This window comes from Eleutherodactylus coqui, chromosome 5 (assembly GCF_035609145.1).
Source record: "Eleutherodactylus coqui strain aEleCoq1 chromosome 5, aEleCoq1.hap1, whole genome shotgun sequence".
NCBI lineage: Eukaryota > Metazoa > Chordata > Amphibia > Anura > Eleutherodactylidae > Eleutherodactylus > Eleutherodactylus coqui.
The window spans coordinates 18,817,765-18,841,395 of record NC_089841.1 but is presented as its reverse complement, the minus strand read 5'-3'; the positions used below and the strand labels follow the sequence as shown (position 1 = coordinate 18,841,395).

At 45.5% G+C, this 23,631-nt stretch overlaps 2 protein-coding genes across 2 annotated transcripts in view; one reads left to right on the top strand and one right to left on the bottom strand.

Annotated features, from left to right (window-relative positions):
• Positions 1-23,631, top strand: part of LOC136629072 (zinc finger protein 585A-like) — a 331,519-nt gene that overhangs the window by 166,515 nt on the left and 141,373 nt on the right. The window lies entirely within an intron of this gene.
• The window catches only part of LOC136628986 (zinc finger protein 420-like), a 457,969-nt gene that overhangs the window by 432,469 nt on the left and 1,869 nt on the right, over positions 1-23,631 (bottom strand). Inside the window, exon 2 of the mRNA XM_066605071.1 lies at positions 20,384-20,502. Within this exon, the coding sequence (XP_066461168.1) occupies positions 20,384-20,470 (87 nt within the window). The 5' untranslated portion in view covers positions 20,471-20,502. The remainder of the gene's footprint in view (positions 1-20,383; positions 20,503-23,631) is intronic.

The window sequence follows — 23,631 nt, the reverse complement described above, 5'->3', positions numbered from 1 at the left end:
TCCATATTATAAAGGTCGTCCCATTAAAACAAAGAAACCGCAGAATAACAAACACTTGTTTTCAGAATTAAGTGTGTTTGTCTCCATGATTATCGGACAAGTGGATTTCTTTTTGCATTAATTGTACTGACAATTATTCTAGATGTCTTGGTTGTCGGACAAGTAATTGAGTTATGTTTTTATACTGGCCCTGTTCCTAATATTAATTCACAAGTGTAATGGTTATGATTATCTGAATGGGCAGGGAAATGCATATCACCATTACAGACTAAATAGGAAATCACTGGGTAACACTGAGATGGAGAAGGACTTGGGGATTGTAGGTAACTGTAAACTTAATTGGAGCAACCAGTGTCAGGCAGCTGCTGTCAAAGCAAATGGGTCAGTGTGGTAGTTGTAAAGGACAAGACCCCGTCCAGTGTGGTAGTTGTAAAGAAGGACAAGACCCCGTCCAGTGTGGTAGTTGTAAAGTAGGCCAGGACCCCGTCCAGTGTGGTAGTTGTAAAGTAGGCCAAGACCCCGTCCAGTGTGGTAGTTGTAAAGTAGGCCAAGACCCCGTCCAGTGTGGTAGTTGTAAAGTAGGCCAAGACCCCGTCCAGTGTGGTAGTTGTAAAGTAGGCCAAGACCCCGTCCAGTGTGGTAGTTGTAAAGTAGGCCAAGACCCCGTCCAGTGTGGTAGTTGTAAAGTAAGCCAAGACCCCGTCCAGTGTGGTAGTTGTAAAGGAGGCCAAGACCCCGTCCAGTGTGGCAGTTGTAAAGTAGGCCAAGACCCCGTCCAGTGTGGCAGTTGTAAAGTAGGCCAAGACCCCGTCCAGTGTGGCAGTTGTAAAGTAGGCCAAGACCCCGTCCAGTGTGGTAGTTGTAAAGTAGGCCAAGACCCCGTCCAGTGTGGTAGTTGTAAAGTAGGCCAAGACCCCGTCCAGTGTGGTAGTTGTAAAGTAGGCCAAGACCCCGTCCAGTGTGGTAGTTGTAAAGTAGGCCAAGACCCCGTCCAGTGTGGTAGTTGTAAAGTAGGCCAAGACCCCGTCCAGTGTGGTAGTTGTAAAGTAGGCCAAGACCCCGTCCAGTGTGGTAGTTGTAAAGTAGGCCAAGACCCCGTCCAGTGTGGTAGTTGTAAAGTAGGCCAACACCCCGTCCAGTGTGGTAGTTGTAAAGTAGGCCAACACCCCGTCCAGTGTGGTAGTTGTAAAGTAGGCCAACACCCCGTCCAGTGTGGTAGTTGTAAAGTAGGCCAAGACCCCGTCCAGTGTGGTAGTTGTAAAGTAGGCCAAGACCCCGTCCAGTGTGGTAGTTGTAAAGTAGGCCAAGACCCCGTCCAGTGTGGTAGTTGTAAAGTAGGCCAAGACCCCGTCCAGTGTGGTAGTTGTAAAGTAGGCCAAGACCCCGTCCAGTGTGGTAGTTGTAAAGTAGGCCAAGACCCCGTCCAGTGTGGTAGTTGTAAAGTAGGCCAACACCCCGTCCAGTGTGGTAGTTGTAAAGTAGGCCAAGACCCCGTCCAGTGTGGTAGTTGTAAAGTAGGCCAAGACCCCGTCCAGTGTGGTAGTTGTAAAGTAGGCCAAGACCCCGTCCAGTGTGGTAGTTGTAAAGTAGGCCAAGACCCCGTCCAGTGTGGTAGTTGTAAAGTAGGCCAAGACCCCGTCCAGTGTGGTAGTTGTAAAGTAGGCCAAGACCCCGTCCAGTGTGGTAGTTGTAAAGTAGGCCAAGACCCCGTCCAGTGTGGTAGTTGTAAAGTAGGACAAGACCCCGTCCAGTGTGGCAGTTGTAAAGTAGGACAAGACCCCGTCCAGTGTGGGAGTTGTAAAGTAGGACAAGACCCCGTCCAGTGTGGGAGTTGTAAAGTAGGACAAGACCCCGTCCAGTGTGGGAGTTATAACAAGACCCCGTCCAGTGTGGTAGTTGTAAAATAGGCCAAGACCCCGTCCAGTGTGGTAGTTGTAAAGAAGGACAAGACCCCGTCCAGTGTGGTAGTTGTAAAGTAGGACAAGACCCCATCCAGTGTGGTAGTTGTAAAGTAGGACAAGACCCCGTCCAGTGTGGTAGTTGTAAAGTAGGACAAGACCCCGTCCAGTATGGTAGTTGTAAACGAGGACAAGACCCCGTCCAGTGTGGTAGTTGTAAAGTAGGCCAAGACCCCGTCCAGTGTGGCAGTTGTAAAGTAGGCCAAGACCCCGTCCAGTGTGGCAGTTGTAAAGTAGGCCAAGACCCCGTCCAGTGTGGTAGTTGTAAAGTAGGCCAAGACCCCGTCCAGTGTGGTAGTTGTAAAGTAGGCCAAGACCCCGTCCAGTGTGGTAGTTGTAAAGTAGGCCAAGACCCCGTCCAGTGTGGTAGTTGTAAAGTAGGCCAAGACCCCGTCCAGTGTGGTAGTTGTAAAGTAGGCCAAGACCCCGTCCAGTGTGGTAGTTGTAAAGTAGGCCAAGACCCCGTCCAGTGTGGCAGTTGTAAAGTAGGCCAAGACCCCGTCCAGTGTGGCAGTTGTAAAGTAGGCCAAGACCCCGTCCAGTGTGGTAGTTGTAAAGTAGGCCAACACCCCGTCCAGTGTGGTAGTTGTAAAGTAGGCTAACACCCCGTCCAGTGTGGCAGTTGTAAAGTAGGACAAGACCCCGTCCAGTGTGGCAGTTATAACAAGACCCCGTCCAGTGTGGCAGTTGTAAAGTAGGACAAGACCCCGTCCAGTGTGGGAGTTATAACAAGACCCCGTCCAGTGTGGTAGTTGTAAAATAGGCCAAGACCCCGTCCATTGTGGTAGTTGTAAAGTAGGACAAGACCCCCTCCAGTGTGGTAGTTGTAAAGTAGGCCAAGACCCCATCCAGTGTGGTAGTTGTAAAGTAGGCCAAGACCCAGTCCAGTGTGGTAGTTGTAAAGTAGGCCAAGACCCCGTCCAGTGTGGTAGTTGTAAAGTAGGACAAGACCCCGTCCAGTGTGGTAGTTGTAGACCCATTGCTTTATTAAATCTCCATATTAAATTACTGCCAAAACTCCTCGCCAGAAGGATAAATAAATTCCCAAATTTGATTAATGAAGAACAATCTGGTTTTGTGGCGGGTCAAGAAGGAAAGGATAACTCAGTTCACCTTTTACATGTAATTAGATAGGCTCAAAGTAAAAAGATACCATTAACCCTTTCCAATCCACTGTCTGAATTCTTCAGACATTCTGATTGAAGGTTGTACAGATCCGATGTTGGAAGACGTCCGGCAGGGTATTCTTATTGTCTATTATTGGCTGCTCTGTTGTCAGCGGCCTCTCCAGCCTGTCCCATACCGCAGTACTGGCTCTAGTCAGCAGATGGCATTATTGTATAATGGCAGAAAGACAAAGCCCCCTAGGAAACCCTGAATCTAAAATTGGATTGCAAAGGGTTAATCTTGCTAGGAATTGACTAAACCAAGCAATCTTCTCACTATATTCTAGTCCCTACGCTAAAATTAAAGTGAACGACATCTTCTCTCCTCCATTTTCTATAACTAACGGCACGCGACAAGGATGTCCGTTGTCTCCAACACTCGTTATTCTCACACTGGAAATTCTCTTACAAATGGTGCGACAGGACAACGATATTCAAGGAAAACATTTAATATCATCTGTTGCTTAAGACAGTAGCCTTAGCAGATGACATCCTGATCATCGTGACAAACCCTGAACAAAGCCTTCCCAAAATGAACAATATCTTACATGCATATGGCTCTATCTCAAATTTTACAGTAAATATTTCTAAATCAACCGTTCTAGGCATAACCCTCACCCCAAGCTGAAAGCTTACAAATATCCTCCAATTTAAATGGGTCGAGACACACACTGAATACCTAGGGATTCAAATCACAAAAAAACTCAAAAACTTCTATGACAAAAACTTTGCCTCCCTTCTTAAAGAAATAACAACACTCCGCCAAACATATAATCTACCTTTACTCACCTGGTCTGGAAGGAAAAACTTACTGCAAACATAGATAGTCCCCCAAATCCTATACAAGCTACAAATGATCCCGATCTACCTCCCAGCTCACTTCTTCTAATTCATTTAATCAAGCTTCTCCAGGTTTATCTGGAGTCATAGAAGACCTCAGATGGCCCATGGACTCCTGGTTAGGGTCAAGGAGAGGGGTGGAATCAATCTCCCAGGCATATCTCAATACTAAAAATCAATACAATTAAATAGATGGATGGAATTAGTAAAACCTTCCAAAAATCAAATAGTAAGCTTCTTGGCCCGGGCCTCCTATGGAGCAACCTTATCCAGGGACCTATGGCATCCTTCAAGGAAATCCCATAAAAAGGCTTTGTACGATCCTCTCTTGAGAGGAGCCTGTTAATTATGGGACTCTCTACAATGTGAACTTGCTCCAAAGCCTTCTTCTGTAGCACCTCTAAATCTCATCCCTGACTACTTGGAAACCAATCTGGACAGCCATACAAGACAGATATGGTCGCTCCTCAGCAACCTCACTATAGCAGATCTCTGGTCCCAAATAGGCATCAGAAATTCGTTACTCACCGACAGTCTACTATCTCAGGCAAGAAGCCCCCATCCCCCCCTCAACCAACTACATAGAATCCATTTAGCTAAAACTTTAGTTAAATTCAACAAAAACTTCCCATCCTCCCGTCCTCTAACCACATTGTAACGAACAGTTGCAGCCCAATCTAGCCGGATCTCTCTCCTCAAGAAAAAGTTCATAGTTGCACAGGATATTACGAGGCCTACATATATTCAATCCTGGGAAACTGAGCTTAATCTCAGACTGACAGATGGGGAGGTAAAGGTAGTCTTGGGTAGCTCACATGGCTGTCAACATATTTATATGGTTTCTTTATTATTATTTTTGTATCCCTACCACTAGCTCCTAGCCAAACTACTTAAACTCTTGGATCTGTATCTTACAGTACTATTAGAATACATATGGATCTCCTCTTACCCATCCCACCCTAACCCGTCCTCTACCTCCCCAACCCACTTTCTCCTAACTACAAAAAAGTGTATTTTGTACTGCTCAGACAACAACATGAACAAGTGTCTACTTGCAATGCCGACTATTGTATTTGATCTGTATACTTGTTATCCTTCAACAATGAAAAAAAAATTACAAATAAAACAATATGGCGATGCGTGGGAAACAGCCTTTAACACTCCTGAGGGACATTTGGAGAACCTGGCGATGCCCTTTGGTCTGACGAATGCTGCTGCTGTTCTTCAGATAACTTGGTTATTGGCCGTTTTGTACTAAGGTATCTTGACAATATTCTTATCTTTTCACCTGATTATGACTCAGGTCTTGCAGGAACCACGGGAACTGCAGGAGGAGGATTTATTTGTGAGAAAAGAAAAATGTGTCTTAGCCGTTCAAGAGATTACAATGTTTCGGTCATATTGTCACCTTGAAGGATTTCATGATGGATCCGGTAAAAGTCTGTGCTTTGCGGGACTGGGTATGGCCAGAAAATGTGAAAGCCCCCTCCAGAAGCTTCTGGGGTTCACTAATAACTACTGAAAATTTGTGGACTTTGGAAGGTGGTTAAACCTCCTATGAACATGACCAAGAAGGGTTGTCTTCCTATTCAGGCTGTGAAGAAATGTTTTGTGACAGCTCAGGTCCTGGTACAGCTGGATTCGTCCAGGCCTGTTGTGGGGGAGGTGGATGCTTCTGAGGTTGGTGTTGGCTCAGTACTTTCTCAAAGATCTAACATACTCAACACAAGATGGCGGTCTCCATTGACCACAAAAATTTGATTTATCTTGAATCACCTAAGAGACTTAATCCAAGGTCAGCAGTGGTAGTTTTTCTCCTGGTTTGACTTCATATTCATGTACTGTCCTGGCAGTAAAAATGTCAATATGGATGTGGTCTCCAGGAGTTTTGCTCTGGTGTTCTCGGACAAACCTCCAGCTCCCATTCTATCTGAAGGTGTAAACGGTGTAGTGGTTTTGGTGATGCCGTTAGATTTGGAAGAGCAATTTTTTAAAGGCACAAGATTTAGCTCCGCCCAATCTACCTGAGGAAAAGCTTTTCTTACCAGTACGTTTTACAAACATCAAACTCAAACAACAGTCTTTCAAAATGGCTCTGCGATTTATTGGTCCTTTCAAAATCACAAAATTAATTTTGTATCCTTTAGATTGGAGATTCTGTTTTATTGTCTTCTAGTTTAGCCGCTTTCCAGTTTCACTGATTTCTAAAGCCAGAATTTCGCCTCTAGTTTCACTGACTGCTTCTAGTTTCCTTGACGGCCGCCGGCCCACGTGGCCTCACTGCTGACATGGCCCACATGATCTCCTGCTCAGATCAACGAAACTAGAGCTTTGACTGTATGTAGATCCAGGGAATGGCTCGTCTTCTCCTGCCCCAGTGATGGTCAATGGGTATATTTAATTTGAGGTCAGCCACAATGTTGACTCCCGTCGAGTGAGGAATTTCTTACAGTACTTAGTGCATTGGCAGGGTTCTGGCCAAAGGTGTCAATGCGGATCCACTAGTTAAGAATTTTCATAGACATAATCTAAATAGACCTGGTCCTAAGCGTCCAGAGGTTCCTTCTAGTAGGGGAGGTATGGTTGTGGCAGGTCTTAGTTTTCATTCACGGAGGTCAGGTTTACACTAGTACGGTTTAGGATTTTCCTCCCAGCTTTCTCTAGCACTGGTGGGAGTATCTATGGAGTGTTCTGATTCCTGTTGCACCTGCCTAGCAATTAAGAAGGGCTTTTATTTCTGTCTTGGCTTTGGATCTTTACTGATTATTCTCAGTATTAATCTGATGGTAGTTGGAATCAGAGCTGGATCTTGGTCTTCTGTTTTTCCTGCTCATCACAAGCTAAGTACTGTGGTCACTGGTGGTTGCTGAAATTCTCTGACAACTATTTATAATTAACAGCCAGATGTATTTGGTATTATCATACTCCCTATTTTCTTGTAAAGCTCCAACACGTCCATCTCTGTCTGTCAGAGGCGGACGTGTTGGAGTTCAGGTATGAAAACCTTTAATTTTTAGTATCTAGTATATAAATGGAAACCTTAGTGCTTCTGCCACCAGATCTTGCTGCTGGTCTTTTGCAGCCACTCAACGGTTTTTGACCACTTGCCTCCTCAAGAATCTGGTGGCAGCCGGTGATAGCTTACTCTTTCTGCCATGTCTGGATAGTGTAGCCTGTGTTCCTGTAACTTTGAACTTGTGAACTGCATCTAGCTATATCCCTAGGAACATTCAGTGCCTTTGTATTTTTTTGCATCCTTTTCCTTGTTTGCACAAGGCAATAATCATTTCCTTTAACTTTTTAGACCAGTCTCTTGACTTATCCATATTTCTAACATACAATCAATTATCACTCAGCTAAGCTTTAGCCAGTTCAGGTATTTGCTGTATTTTCTCTCAAGCACATCTGATGCAACTAATGAAGTCTTGGATTAGTTGCATCTGGTGTGCTTGAGGCAACACCCAATTTCCAAATGCGTGCTGTTCTGAGGGATTCAATTAAGGGGGTGAATAATTCTGAAATGGCAGTTGGATGGCAAATGTGGCATTTTGTAGAGAAGTTGGAAAACCACATATCCAAGTTGCATTGAGCTATTTACATTGATCTTGTCTGATTGCCTCCTTCAGTTCATAACAATATTCTGTCAGCTTTAGCATCAGCTGACTGGAATTGTACACTTAGTCTATGATTTATTTGCAGAACTTTACATTTGTTTAATACTAAATCTCAATTGCCAAGTGAATGCGCAAGCAGGTGGAATTTCAATAATATGCATCACAGAAGGGGAAATTAAAAATTAAAAACAATCACAGAAAATGGCCGTTACTTACTGGGTGAGGAGTGCATATAGATGCATCCTCTTCTCACCATGCAGGTAGCTGACTACCAAATGGAGGAGCAAATAACTTTCAATAGTATCTTTCGGTAAACCAGACACCATTTGTAACCTCTACCTAACATAGCCATCAATATGAAAAAGAGTGTAGAGAAGTTTAGTAGAAAGCTGCATTACCATCTATAGAGGATTTGAGTAAATCTCAGCTTCATCTACCTGATGGTTCTCGGGGACACTTGGGTCTTCTTCTGGACAGTTCTGGGAATACAGACGGCTGGGACATTTCTCTGGTGGGCTTCTCTCCATGAGTCCATCTGTGGGAAACACACAGTGACAGAATAGATTATCTGCATGTGATGAGCAGATGATGGGCTCTAGGTGACCTTCAGTGACGTCTCCCCTCCTTACACTGATGATCAGCTGTTATATCCATCTCTTCTGCTTCGTCTTTAACCTCAACCTGAATAATAATCAGATCTTCACACTAAAGAGAGAAGAAAAAAGTAAAAATGATCCTTGGTTCCATCACTTTGTGGTCAGATTCTGGTGAGACATCAGCGTCATCTACCTGCTGGATCTCTGGGACATTTTCCTGTTGACAGTCCTGAGAATATGGATGGCTGGGACATCTCTCTGGTGGGTTTCCCCTACTGGATCCATCTATAGGAAATAGACAGATATTGAATACATTATATATGTGATGATGGGTGAATCTCTCATACCTGCTTTCCTCTATAATCCTCTATAATCGAGAGGTCTCCTCTTACCCTGAAATGTGAGTGGTGGTCCTTCATCGTGGCATCCCAGTGTCCCTCTAAATACTCCCACTCTTCCATGGAGAACTAGTCAGCTCTCCTCTGCTGTATTTAGTGGTTACTACTCACCTGGGCGGTTACCTGTAGGAATCTCCTCTTTACACCACTGATCGCCCCTCACATTGGTCTCTGTAGTATTAATATTGGTCAGATCTTCATCCTGATACAAAAGCTGTGAGACAAATATTGTAAAAGTCAGCAGACAGTTGGAGAAGTCATGTGGAAGGTTTTACATTACCAGAAAAGATCATTAATCATCATGACGACCAAAAATGACCGGACAGGAGTAGTTATCAGTCATGTCAAAGTAAAGGCTTTTTATATTACAGTACAATTGCTCGTTAAATGGATTCTGTCACCAGATTCATGGAGTTTGGCTTGGAGCTGAGCTCTGTGTCACAGAGGTGGGACATGCTGGCTTTTCCCTCCCGCATCCTACAGACTGACAGCTCTCTCCCCATTTGTGCCTAGGGAGAGAGCCATCATTCTACATGCTGGGAGAGGCCGGCATGGCCCACTTCCGTGACTTGGAGCTCATCTGCAAGTCTAACTTCATGAAGCTGGTCCAGGCATCATCCTCCGGGCATCAGCGTTCACATTCTGAGTGCTATTGTGCCTGGAGCCCCGGAATGTGACTCTACAACCTCTGATTGGCTGCAATGGTCACCAAACTTCCTGTGTTGTCAGCTATCACAACCAACGCCAGGACCACAGCGGGGCGGCAGTGTGGGGTCCCAGTGGTGGCAGAAGGGTAAGTATTGCTTAGTTTATTATTTATTGCATGCAGTCCTATTAAAGAGATGCTATCCTGTAACTGGACAACCCCTTTAATGGTTGTACAGATGATGTAAACATTCCTTTCACTTTCACTTTTTTCCTAGTTAGCTCTTCATGATGAGAAGATCTAGATGAGGAATTCTATATTTCTTGATATTTTTACAATAACATTAAGAGCTTACTTATCCTCAGCATACGTCTGTGAAGTTATTTTGGTTTGTTCTAGAGTTAGTGGTCTATAGAAGGTCCAAGAGGAAACCTCTTGTCCCAGTGGGTTATGTTCGAACTACACTGAGGTTAGTGAAACGGGTCGCTCTATGTATATTCTTGCTTCTTCCAAATCAATTTTCAGTGCTTGAGCTGCTCAGAGAAGTACAGGTCCCACAGCATTGGTGTAATCCAGCGAATTCCTTTATTCCTCTAGCAGACATTAAAGCCCAGACTGTGAAAACACATGTAAGCGGTCACTAAGGGATTAAACACTCCTCCAACCTTCTAGCCATCTTCCCCCAGCACAGCTGCCTGCTCCCCATTGAGATGCAGCCCATCCCTATGGTAAAACATGTAGCCAACTAGCAAAGTCAGCCTGGCTCTTTGGGGGAGGAGCCTAGCTAAGCATGTAAGCGGACGCACTGAGCGAGCGCTCCGGTGATGTATCCTGTCACGCATCTTGCAACTGGCATACCCTTGCACTATCAAGTGCATACAGCAATCGCCATATATTGCAGGAGCTGGGGGACCTCTCCTGCTGAACGTGGGGGGCATGACCCCTCGCGGAGATCATTGCAAGTCATGGAAAATCAAGCTGGAACGCAGAAGGAGGCAGAACACATGCTTAGAGCAGAAGGGGGCAGAGAATTTGCAGTGGAGCTGAAGAAACATGCCAAAGAAGAACCCCCAGCAGAGAGCGATGATCTGCAGGACAACAGCAAGAATCCCGCACAAGGCACCACTACTACACCAGCGGGGCATGATGATGCAAGCTGGCAGTCTGCTGGGACAGTAAAGAATGGAGGGGAGGAAGCAAGTCAGTCAGAGAGGAGTCCATAGCATAAAGACCCGTGGGAAAGGAATCTGTAGCAATGTCAGCGAAATCCTGGGAGCTGTGAACAAATGGACTACGGCCCTAAATCCACTACATTTACTAGTGGGTTCCCTGCCAGATGATATGGGCCTCCGCAGGCATGATATGCAGGAAGTATGACTGCACTGGGGGAAAGGATAAGTGAAGGGGAGGATCAGGTACGACCGCTGGAGCGTGATGGGAACAGAAAATGTACAGACTGGTGCCAGTTTGCTGATTAAAACAGAAGATCCGGAAGACGCAATAATGACCCCTACTGGGATAGAGCAAGAATGGACAGAGCTGGTGAAGAGGGAGGTTTACTCCATTAGGATGCCTTCTGAAAGGAATGCTACTCTTAGATTTATGGCGAACCAAAAACCCAGCTACTAAATGTTCATCCTGTCACTTGAGCGCATATCATACTCCATCGCATATAGATATGGCAGTGGGCAATACTTTGCTATAGAACTGCGTGCTGGCGGTCACATATTTACCCAGATTGCTATTGATAGACATACAAGTAGATGTAGGTTTGGGCGGCCGCTATGGAGATTTAATACATTCTGAGTACTGTTATAGATTGACCAAGTATATCGAGATTAAGCCCATCTTCGAGGCCTTCTCATCCAGAAGGTCACAGAGGTCAAACAGAAGCGCAATACTCTGGGTCGGGAACTTCAAAGACGTTTGGTTGACATGGAGTCTACATTTGTGAATAACAGCACACCCGAAACACCAGCTAGTTGGAAAGAGGCTCTGGAAATACTGAACCAACACGCATTGGAAACGGCAGCCAACAAACAAGGTTTTAAAAAACAAACCTATTTTGAAGAGGGGGAAATACCGGTCACATGCTGGTCATTATAGCTGGAGGGCAGGTAGGCTCTACATACATTACAGGCCTGAGAAATAGTCAAGGCACCATTGACACCGATACATCTACAATCAGTGCCAGGGTGTGCGCCTTTTATGTCTCTTTATGCTCCCCCAGACTCTGCAGAACACAGGAACAGATTAGACAGCATTTGGCATCTATAAAATGATACCCTATTTATCACAAGAACAAAAGGAGTTTTTTGAAGCTCCGGTGGACCTCAAGGAGCTGCAAGAGGAAGTGGCTTATCTACAAAGTAATAAAGGTACTGATGGTCTACCTGCGGAGATATATAAAAGTTTGGCAATAGGTAGATTATACTTACCCATAATGGTTTTTTTAGGGAGTCTCGATGACAGCACCACCTGAGATCTCCTCCACCCGAGATTGCCTCCACCCCCTTTTCCCACCTTCTTTAGTGCTTTATAACGAAACCTCCAGGGGTATGAACTCAACTAAATTAACTACCTATAATGGTATGATTAAATAGAAATTAAATGCAGTTTTCTTTTTCTTCTGGGAGGATGGGGTGCTGTTGTGGAGACTCCCTAGAAAAACTATTAATGATAAGTATAATCTACCTTTTCCCTATTGTCTCCACAACAGCAACACCTGAGACATATCAATTAAATTTGTCAGGGCGCGACTACAGCTGAAAGCACCTTATGACCAATGGTCAGATCCTCGTCTGCCTGAACGTCTAGCCTATAAGTTTTAGTAAAAGTGTGTAACTTCTCCAAACAGCCGCCCTACGTATCTGCTCTACTGACGCAGATGCTCTTTCTGCCCCAGACATGGACACTGCCCTTGTAGAGCGGGCCCTAAGGCTTTCTATCGCAGCGTTGGCTTCTGTGGTAGCTAATTTAATCCTTCTGGCCATTAAGATTTTTTGCCGCTTTTCTTCCCTTATTAGGGCCAAAAAAATTGAACAAATAAATTATTGCCTTGCCTCCACTGGCTTGTAGCGCTAAAATATTGAAGTAATGCCCTTCTAACATCTAGGCAGTGGGAATGCTACGGTATACTACCCTTGATACACCATCCCGGGTGCCCTAGATCTCACCCACAACCCCTGTCCCTGCCTACTTGCCTCCACTCCTGGCTAACCCCAGGTGGGCAACTGGGTGGCGATCCCTACTCTCATTAGGGACCGAAAAAGGGACGCTGGCGTACCTGGATGGAAAGGGTAGGATACTGACAGAAAAGGCAGATGTAAATAACCAACACGAACAATACCAAGCAGAACTGAGGCAGATGGTAAAACCTGGCGGACAATAGCAAAGTATAGCAGACAAGCTGGCAGGAGCAGGAGACCAACATAGGCAGACTAGGTAGCATACTGGGGGAAACCAATAACTGGCAGTGATTGTCAGTCTCTGCCCGACATTTAAACAAAAGCCTCCGACCAGGGGTAGAGAGAGGGAGACAGCCAACTTCCTTCAGAACAAAATAAAAGGGAGCTCGTTCACGGCAGCTGCACTCACAGGTGCGCACGGCGCCACGCCGGCCAGGCACCTGCGCCCCCGGCAGCCGGACAACAAGCTGGGGGGATGCGCCCCGACTGCGTGACCCCGCTGCACCGGGAGAACCAGCAACCACCGCATGGTACCCTGTCCAAGCTCATTATTGCAGAATGAGGAAATTACTATGTCCTGTGATCTGAGAAGAGAAGATACACCTTCGATAGGAAGGCTGGGTCTAATTTAACCTCTAAGTACTGATGTGGGGGCCTCTCAGGGCTGGCTATGTAGGCCTGAGAGCCCTACATAGCTAGATACATAAAATGTTTGTATCTAAAATAAGTAATATTTAAGTAAAAGTTGATCATAAAATTAAGTTTGTTTTATTTAAAATTACTTAAAAAACCGACTAGTGTTTTTTTTTAAACCTATAAATCATTGTACTTCCTTGTTCCAACCACATAAATGCTTGGCAGGCCCCACGTCTGTGCTTACGCAAAAATAAAACCACATCAGTAGTTAAAGGTTAAGTATTATTTTGTTATCCGTTACCATAAAAGATGGGAAGCAGATAGATAGGGCCTGTAACCCACTTATCCTTCTCGATGAGGTAATAACCACTAAGAACACGGATTTTAAAGTCAGATTCCTAATAGAGACCATATTTATAGGTTCTAACGGAGCCCTTCGTAGGCCCATAAGAACCCAAATAACATCCCATTGTGGGACTATGTTATGGATTCCTGGCCTTAGCCCATCTGCTGCCCTGAGGAACCTAGCTACCCAGGGAACTTCCGAGAGCTTAGTGTCATAGAAACCGCTAAGTGCCGCTACTTGGACTTTCAAAGTGCTCGGGGAAAGATCTTTATCCAGGCCCCCCGTGAAGGAACTCGAGGATTGTAGGGATGTCAGGAGAAGAAAATATGATTTCCCTTTCCCAACGCCAGGATACAAATTTCTTCCAGATCCTCTGATAAATTCTATTTGTTGTCTCCTTTCTACTAAATAGGAGCGTGTTTACCACTTCTGTGGAGAAGCCCCGTCCTAGCAGAATGACTTTTTAGGTTCGCTAAAACTGAGTGTTTTAGTGGACCCTGGGGTAAGAGGTCTGGCCCTACTGGTAGGAGGACTGATTCTTGTCAACTTAGGCTATTTACTAGCCCAAACCAGCTTCTTCTTGGCCAGAAGGGGGCTATTAATATAAGGGTGCATTTTTGATAATGAAAATTCTGGAGGACCCTCAGAATTAATGAGATTGGAGAGAACGCATGAACTAATCCTCGGCTTCCGTTTGTGTTAGGGCATCTATTGTCATTAGGTGGTCCCTTGGATTGAGTGAGAAGAATCTTTTCAGCTTGCGGTTCTTCTTTGTTGCAAAAAGATTGGTGTGCAGCATTCCCCATAAACGCTGAAGACCTTCTGCAAAAGGGACCATTCTCTTGGATCTAGTTGTTGTCTAAGGAAGTCTGCCTTTTAGTTTAGAGCTCCCCTCAGATGGATCGCTGAAATCCATAAGACATTTTGGTCGGCCCACAAAAAGATTTTCTGCACTATGTTTTGTAAGGCCCTGCAGCTTGTCCCTGCTTGACCTCCAATTTGGCTACCGCCCTAACGTTATCTGATATGATCTTTAGATGTCTGCCTTGATAGCCCCTTCTATTTTCTGTAGGGTTTTCCAGACTGCTAGACGTGTTGAAGATTGGAGGCCTATCTTCCGAGGTCAGATCCCTTGAAGGTCAAGGTCCCCTACAATTGCTCCCCAGCCCCCTGCACTGGCATCTGTCATGATGCACACTACTGGATCCTGTGACCAATGAACGCCCCTTGAGAGAGTCCGGGCCGAAAGCCACCAGACTAGAGATGCTTTTACTGTATTGCCCAGGGATGATTGTTGTTTGTTCCACGCGGCTAAGATTGCTCCCTGTAAGATTCCCGCATGAGCTTGAGCCCATGCTACCACTGGGATACACGACCTGAGTTTTTCCAATAGTGCCATCGCTGTCCTGATAGTACAGTCCTTGCATCTTAGGAACTTCTAGACTAGGAGATGTAATATCTGAATCTTTATTGAGGAATGGAAAGAATGCTGCTTTTCTGAATATAGTAAGATCCCCTCGAAAGACTTTCTTCTGGCTGGGTGTCATGCCAATTTCATCAAACTGATTACCCACTCTAGGTGTTGGAGGGATTGAATTAGTATTGCTAGGGGTTCTTCTAGACGTTCCCTGGATTCTGCCACTACTAGAATGTGTCCTAGATATGGTACGATCAGAATAGATCTTTGTCTCAGACTGGCTGCTCGTTCTTCCATAATGTTGGTGAAAATACAGGCGGCAGAGGATAGTCCAACCGGAAGACAAGTGAACTGAAAATCGCTTGCCCTCCCTTCCATGCATAGTGCAAACCTCGGGTATTTTGGGGAATTTGCATGAATCGGAACAAAATACGTGTCTTTTAAATCTATTGATGTCATGAACACCCCCTTGTTTCAATTGTATTGCTGAATCTATTGATTCCCTAACCCCCTTTGGGGTAGCTCCAGCAGCTGGTCATTCCTTTGCCTTTGTAAGATTCCGCCTGTGGTGTTGATGCATGAACAAAAAGGTTTCTTTCTTGGTTGCTTTTCTTCAGAAAACACCATTTTTTTTATCAGCTGCTTTTTCCAATATTTTGTCTAAATCTGGCCCAAATAAGAATTGGCCATGGAAAGACAGAAAGCATAACTTGCTTTAAGATGCCAAGTTCCCTGTCCATGACTTGAGCCATACTACTCTCCTCGTGGAATTGGAAATTGCGGCCGTACGTGCCGATATTCTGACTGTTTCGGCTGACGCATCTGCTGGAAAACTGGTCGCCATCTTTAAAACTGGGAGGGATTCCAGGATTTGATTGGACAGATGCATCCTTAATTGATTTAGCCATAAATTAAGTGTCCTGGTGACACAATTAGCTGCTACTCCTGGTCCAAGTACATTAGAGGCTGCCTCCCAAGTCTGTTTTAGGAGGCCTTCCGCCTTCCTATCCATTGGATCTCTTAACTGTGTGGCATCCTCTTGTGTATGGCTACTTTTGCCAACAGGACATCCACTCTAGATATGTCTTCCCAATTTGTACAAACGTCTTCGGTGAAGGTGTAGCATCTCTTGATACCTTTACATAAAAATGAGGCCCTGTCTGATTTATTCCATTCTTCTCTTATCATCTTTTGCACATTATCGTATACCTGGAAGGTATGTCTATGCCTTTTTCCCTAAGGCCCCTAAGACCTCATCTTGTACTGTGCGTCTTTTCTTGGGCTCTCCCATCTTAATTTAAGAGGATTTTTTGTAATCATCCTCAGAGGATTCCATGGGTTCTGCCTGTTCTTCTGTATCCGAAATCAGAGAGTTCTTTTCGGAGTCCAAATCGTAACATGAGCTGCTTGGTCTCTTTTGTTCTGTAGAAGAGGCCACAGCTGGCTGTACGTCATGAGACCCCAAAGCTGACCGGACATCCTACCTAATAAATCCCCCTGACTCTTCCTTTATCACCTTATCACAAATCTTACATAGGGATTTAGTATATGCTGGCAGTACCTTTTTTTACACATGCCGCCCTATTTTTTTAGTCTGGTCTTTACTGCGGCCTCTACCTTCTTGTCCCCTTAATAACGACAAGGAAAGGCATAGAAATTCATACATTTTTACAAACATACATTTTTTTCAATGACCTTTTCCCCAAACGGGTTACTTCTGACCCCAGAGGTAGCAGCCGCTTCAGTTATGTCCAATACGGGAGTATTCATGGTATGTAGTACTGCAGGTATGCTGGATATTGGTACCATTCTGTAGATTTACAGAATGGTACCTAATAGAGGAACTGAGGGGAACACGGGGCAGGTGAGCAGAGAGCAAACAAGAGGCAGGGAACACCAACCTACCCTCTCCCCAACCCTCCCATACCCCCTCCCACCGGACCTCCAGCAGGGGGCCAAGGGCAGTAGGAGTCAAGACTGTTCTGAAACTACCTCAAGGCAGAGGGGACTAGGAGCTACCGCCCCGGCCACCAAATAGATGAAAGGGAATGTAGAAACAAGGTATAGAAACAAAAGCTGATGGTGTGAAGATACTGATTATTTATCACAGAGGCGCTTGTTTGAAGAAGCGGGTCATGTGCCGTGTGAACGATCCATCGTGATCAGTGAGAAGATTGATGCTTGTCATATTCCAATGAATAACAAATAAAAAAGAGGCCTATGGGCGCATGACGAGAACATTGTTCTTCATCTATACAAGTCACTGGTCAGACCACACATGGAATATTGTAGACACTTACGGGCACCGGTACTCAAGAAGGACATATCACAGCTTGAGTGGGTACAAGGGTGGGCAGCTAAAGTAATAAATGGAATGGGCGGACTACAAAACCCAGAGAGGTTATCAAAACTGGGATTACTTAGCTTAGAAATAGGACGGCTGAGGGGCGACCTAATAACTATATATAAATATATGAGGGGTCAATACAGAGATCTCTCCCATCATATATTTATACCCAGGACTGTAACAAGGGGGCGCCCTCTACTTCTACAGCAAATAAGGCTTCTACATCTTTCAGTAAAGAACCTGCTTGTATGTCAAGCCGTGAGACTAAGGAACTCTCTGCCGGAGGACGCAGTCACGGCGAATTTGATAAAAGAGTACAAGAGGGGCCTGGAGTGTTTCTTTAGCGATGTAATATTATACGTTATAACCATTAATACCTGCAAAAGGCTTGCTGATCCGGGGATTATTCTGATTGGAGTCCGGAAATAATTTTTTCCCTTAACCCCTTGAGTGGCGGGTTTCCTACCACCCTGTCGTGCCCACCAGGGCAGGTTTTTTAAAATGGTCTAATCATTGAATTTCAACTAGTTTTGCAGTTGCGTCTCAAGAGCCATAACTTTTTCATTTTTCCATTGACATGGCCATATAAAGGCTTGTTTTCTGCGGGACAAGTTGTGATTTTTTAAACAGGGGGGAGGAAAAAAAGAAATGGGGAAAAAAGAAAAAAAGGGGCCATGTCATTAAGGGGTTAAATAACGCATTAACTTCCTTCTCTGGGTCATTACGACGCACGGATACCACATGTGTGATTGTATTTTTGATTTTTTACAAAGTAAAGGGAGACAAGTGTTTTTTTACTTTTTTTAATAATTTTTTTACTTTTTATTTTTTTAAATTTTTTAAATTTTTTTTTTTTTGTCCCTTTAGGGGTCTTTCACAGGGACCCATCAGGACCCCTGATCACATTCCGGGGGTCCGATGGTGACAGCCCTTTACATGCTGCAGTGACAGCCCTATACATGCTGCAGTCACATAGACTGCAGCATGTACAGGGTTAACACAGCAGAGATCGGAGGTTTTCTCTGATCCCTGCTGTAAGAGCTGGTACCTAGCTGTCCTCTGGCAGCCAAGCACCAGCTCTCCCTGCCACAGAGACCATCGGCTTGCTTCTGACAAGCCGATGGTCTCTATGGCAACTTGTAAACAAAGCAGGAGGTTGCCGACATGTCGGCAATATCTTCTGCTGGTTTTTCAAAGCCCTTGATTTGTTCTCTGTGGGTCTGTGCAGGCAGAGCACACTGTCACAGCTTGTGGCATTGTGCTCTGCAGCTCCCATAGTGATACATAGCCCGGAAATCTTCCGGGCTATGTCGCTATGAGCAGTGGAGCTCGTCCCGGAAATTTTCCGGGCGTGCCACTCAAGGGGTTAAATGGGGAAAATTAGCCTCTACCTCATTGTTTGTTTTCACAAAGCATTATGGAAAGGAGAAATACAGGCAAGGACTACAAAGACTGTTTGCCATCTATATAGTCTACATAACCTGCAAGGATGGAACATTCCATGAACTCAATATCCTGCCGTCCCTTCATGATGCTGGATAAACTACATAATGGATACATGAGACAAGTGTAAAACGTATAGTAAGACTGAACTAGAGAGCTTTACAGCCCTTCTACAGAGTGAATATCTCCATCTACCTGGTGAATACTGATAATACCTCCCAGCAGGCAGAGATGGTACTGACAATAGCTGCTCATGTCATGTTGTGCTGACGCATCACAGCATTCATAGCTCAGAAAAATGAAAGAGAAAGCAGGAAAAATCACTACAAGAAGATGGTGCCTGATAAGCATCAGAGAGGAGGCTGCACTGTGTGGGAGTGACTTTACTACACATAGGGCAGGTTCAGAGCATGACAGACAATCAGATGAGGGGCGCAGGGATGGAAATATGTGTTTTCACCATAGCGGCACTTTAAGGTAAAGCTATAAACATTGTCTTTCTATTCTATAACTGTCAGCCATGTTTTCAGCTTTAGAGATGTTCCCTGCATGTATTACAGGGTTCACAATACAACTTCATTGTTTACCTTCAGCCTGATGAGTTGTGAAACCTTCACATTAAAATGATCAAGTTTTAGCAAAAGTGGACCTTGATCGTTCTTTCATTTAATGCAAACATGTCAAACTTAAGGCCCGCTGGCCGAATCCAGCCTACTACCTCATGTTATGTGACCCACCGGCCGTGCAGCCCCCGATAGGCATTCCACTCATCCAGCCTGCAGCACAGACGCTAAGGTAAGAGGTCAGCAGTCATAGACTAACCAGTGGCTGCCAGACCAGAGATATAGGCTAGGTGAGGGCAATGCCAGAGTCCAATAGGGGGCTTCACTATTATTACTGGGGCCACTGTGATTGACCCTACTACTTATGGTGTCAATAGGGACCCCATTACAATTGGAACCAATATCGGGGACACTGACACAACTTTGACACAACTGATCTAGTATCTCTGGTCAGCGCTAATCCTGCCATCTCCACCGGCCTCATCACACAAGTTGAAGACATTTAATAAGACTGAAGACAAGAGCTTCACAGCCTTCTACAGATCAGAGGAACATCTCCATCTACCTGATGGTCCTGTGGAAGAAGAGGACGGGGACATCTCTCTGGTGGGCTTCTCTTACTGGATGGAACTGCAGGAAACACAGACGGACACTGAAGTCATTCTTTATATACAGATAATAAAGTCCTCGTGGATTTAGTCCTGTCTATTACCTGGTGATGGGAGCGGCTGGTGCTTCTCCATCATGGCCTCCTTGTACAGATCCTTGTGTCCTTCTAAATACTCCCACTCCTCCATGGAGAAATAGACAGCGACATCCTGACACCTTATAGGAACCTGACAACACAATATACAGTCATCACCCAGAAGCCTCCAGTGCTGTTACTGTATAATGTCCCAGCATTCCCTGCAGCGTCACCTCTCCAGTCAGCAGCTCAATCATCTTGTTGGTGAGCTCTAGAATCTTCTGTACATTGATGTCCTCATGTATCGGGGGGTGAGGTGGGGGCCCCGTGATTGGGCTCAGGGCTCTTCCCCATCCATCACACACAGGGGCCCGACAGCCATCACTAGAGGTCCTCTTCACTGCTGCGTAATCCTGTATATGGGGAGACATTAATAAATATCACTACAGGCATTTCCAAAGTCCATCACCTCTCCAGTGACATCATCAGTCATTACCATAGATGAGAATGATGCAATGTGACATCATCAGAATCTCTCACCTCCCCAGTCAGCTGGAAGAGTATCTCTAGGGTGAGATTTAATACACTCTCCGCCATCTTGTTCCTCTCCATCCTTGATTGGTCCATGAGGGGAATTCTTTTATATTGTAGAGACCTGACTGGAAAGAAGATGAGCCAGTGTAAAAAAATCAGATGACAAATCCTGGAGATGAGGTGAAACATTTCAGGAAATATTAAAGGGGGTTATCCGCGGGCATAGTTTTGTTAAAAAAAATTATCAACCTGCGACAGTAAAGTCACAGAATCCATACTCACCCTTCGGCGCTCCCCCACTGATCACCCGACACCGAGTCACGTGAGTGCCAGCCAGCGGAGGTAGCCTAAATTAACATTGCAGGCAGGTGCAAACTGGCCATTTAGCATAACAGTCGGATCCGGGGATTTTGGTGTAATGAAGTTTTTGGTGAAAAGTGAAAACCAAAGAAGCTATACCCGTGTCAGTGTGCCATTCCTGCTGCTCCCGGGCTTTGCCGTCACGCCCATATAGCTCAGCCGGTCAGTACCGAGTAGACTGATCATGCAACATGCACATAATAATAATAATCTGTATTTGTATAGCGCCAACATATTCCGCAGTGCTTCCATAGACGGGGGGAATACAGAAAGACAAAATACAAACATTACAGAACCACGGTTACATAGTAATCAGCTGATGGAGACAATAGGGGTGCGGGTCCTGCTCCAACGAGCTTACATACTACAAGTAATGGGGGGTACAGAAGGAAAAGGGCTGGAGATGGGCATGGTATGGTGAGGTGGAGATGGGCACGGTATGGCGGGCTGGAGATGTGCACGGTATGGCGAGGTGGAGAGTGAGGGGTGATATACACATAGACAATGGTCAGACATTTAGCCGTGTGACGGCAAAATCAGTATGACTGCAGGAGCGGTTTATGATGGCTAGCAGGGATTGCAGTCAGTAGGTCAGGGAGCATGTTATCAGGCGGAGTACAGAGAGGTTTGTTTAGGGAATGCGGTATGCCTCCCTGAAGAGGTGCGTTTTTAGAGCACGCCTGAAGTTCTGTGAGTCCTGGATTGCCCGGGTAGCCTTTGATAGTGCGTTCCAGAGGATCGGTGCTGCTCTGGAGAAGTCTTGGAGGCGGGAATGAGAAGTTTGAATTAAAGGGGCGCTCAGTCTGGTTTCGTTAGCAGAGCGGAGAGCCCGGGCTGGGTGATGGATTGAGATGAGGGAGGCGATATAGGGGGCGCTGCTCTGTGGAGGGCTTTGTGGATGAAGGTGGCGAGTTTAAATTGTATTCTGTATTTAACGGGCAGCCAGTGCAGTGACCGGCACAGGGCAGAGGCGTCCGAGTAGCGGCTGGACAGGAAGATGAGCCTGGCTGCCGCATTCAGGATGGATTGGAGAGGGTAGAGTCTGGTGCGGGGGAGGCCGATCAGTAATCACATGATCATTCTACCTGGATGTCAGTGGGTGAGCTTAGTGGGCAACTGACTGTAAAGGCCGTGAGTGGGAGGAGGAGCACCACGATACAGTAGAGCATAACTTTTTTTTTTACTATATCTAAAGGGTACCACTATTGAGTGAGGGGCTGTGGCCTGGGAGTGCCATCTCTACTGAGACCAGGGCCTATACAGAGCATTATTACAGAGTGGGGCCTATACGGAGCATTAGCACTCAGTGGGAATCTGTGAGTGGGGCCGTATATGGGGCATTATTACTGAGTGGGGCGTATATGGGGCATTATTACTGAGTGGGGCCGTATATGGGGCATTATTACTGAGTGGGGCCGTATATGGGGCATTATTACTGAGTGGGGCCGTATATGGGGCATTATTACTGAGGAGACTACATGGAGCATTATTACTGAGTGGGGCCATATATGGGGCATTATTACTGAGTGGGGGCGTATATGGGGCATTATTACTGAGTGAGAGCCTTTATAGAGCATTACTACTAAATAGGGGCCTACATGGGCCTCAATTACTAGGTTGGGACCTATAAGGAGCATTGGCACTTAGTGGGGACCTATATGGGGTATTATTATTGGCTGTGGCCTGTGAAGGGGATTATTACTGAGTGGGCTGCCTATATGGGGCCATACGTTTTGGTGAGACCATAAGAAGAACATCCTTATTGGAGTGGGGGCACTTCTACTGTGTGTGGGGCACAAGGCCTGGCACTTACCATGTGTGGCCTACAAGGCGCACAAAGAGAGGTATTATTACTGTGTGGGTCACCTCAAGTGGCATTACTATTATCTCAGGCACTCCGGATGGGGAAAAAGTATAGAAGTTTGGAAAATGAAGCTAGTTGTCAGGAAAAGTGAGGAGTCAGAGATATCTACGTCTAGTGGGGGGGGGGGGGGGGTCACACAAATGGGTAAATGGGATCTTTTCAATCATTTTCTTGGGTTTTATAATAAAGTTGACACATTTGTTGGGTTAGAATACGGTTTCTGTACCGTGACAGAGAGATCTGAAACACGCGATACGTTGTTGTCAGTAAAGAGACTGATGCTCCTTCTTACAAAAAGTAAGATCTGCTGGGTAATGTAGTTCATCACCGGAGTACTAGATATCAGCTATAGAAACTTGTTGGTACAACTTCAAGGCTTTTACCTTCTGGCTAAAGGATCTGTTAGGGGAAGGAGGGGGTTTAAGACCTGGATATAGGAGGGGTGGGATGTGAGGGGTTTGTATGCTAATTAACTGGGGCAAATCAGAAAAATGGAAAAATACCTCTACAGCGCCACCTACTGGATGGCAGCATTCCTTCAAATCAAAGTGACTTTATAACAAGTCTTATCAATGATTGGGAATTGGAAACCATGCATGTACGGGGTGTTTCGGGGTGCTTGCCCCTCATCAGTGTGCAGCAGGCTTCTGGCTTAGTGTGTGAGGGGCTATGGTGTCAGTCAGAAGTGGTGAAGTGTCTCCTTAAGGAGAGCACCCAAAAACTATGTGGAGACCTACTGCATACTGATGACGGGCAATCACCCCCAAACAGCCTGTCTGTACACGGTTTTCTGGCTCGGTTTCCTATTCCCAATCATTGATAAGACTTGTTATAAAGTCACTTTGAATTGAAGGAATGCTGCCATCCAGTAGATGGCGCTGTGGAGGTATTTTTCCATCTTTCTGATTTGCATAATTTCCCAGAGGAGCATTGCTTTATAAGTCTCCTTACTTAGCTTTTAGGTGTTGCCACACACCTTCCAGGTGCTCTCCTTGGGGAAATACTATACCATTCCCTGATTCACTCACCC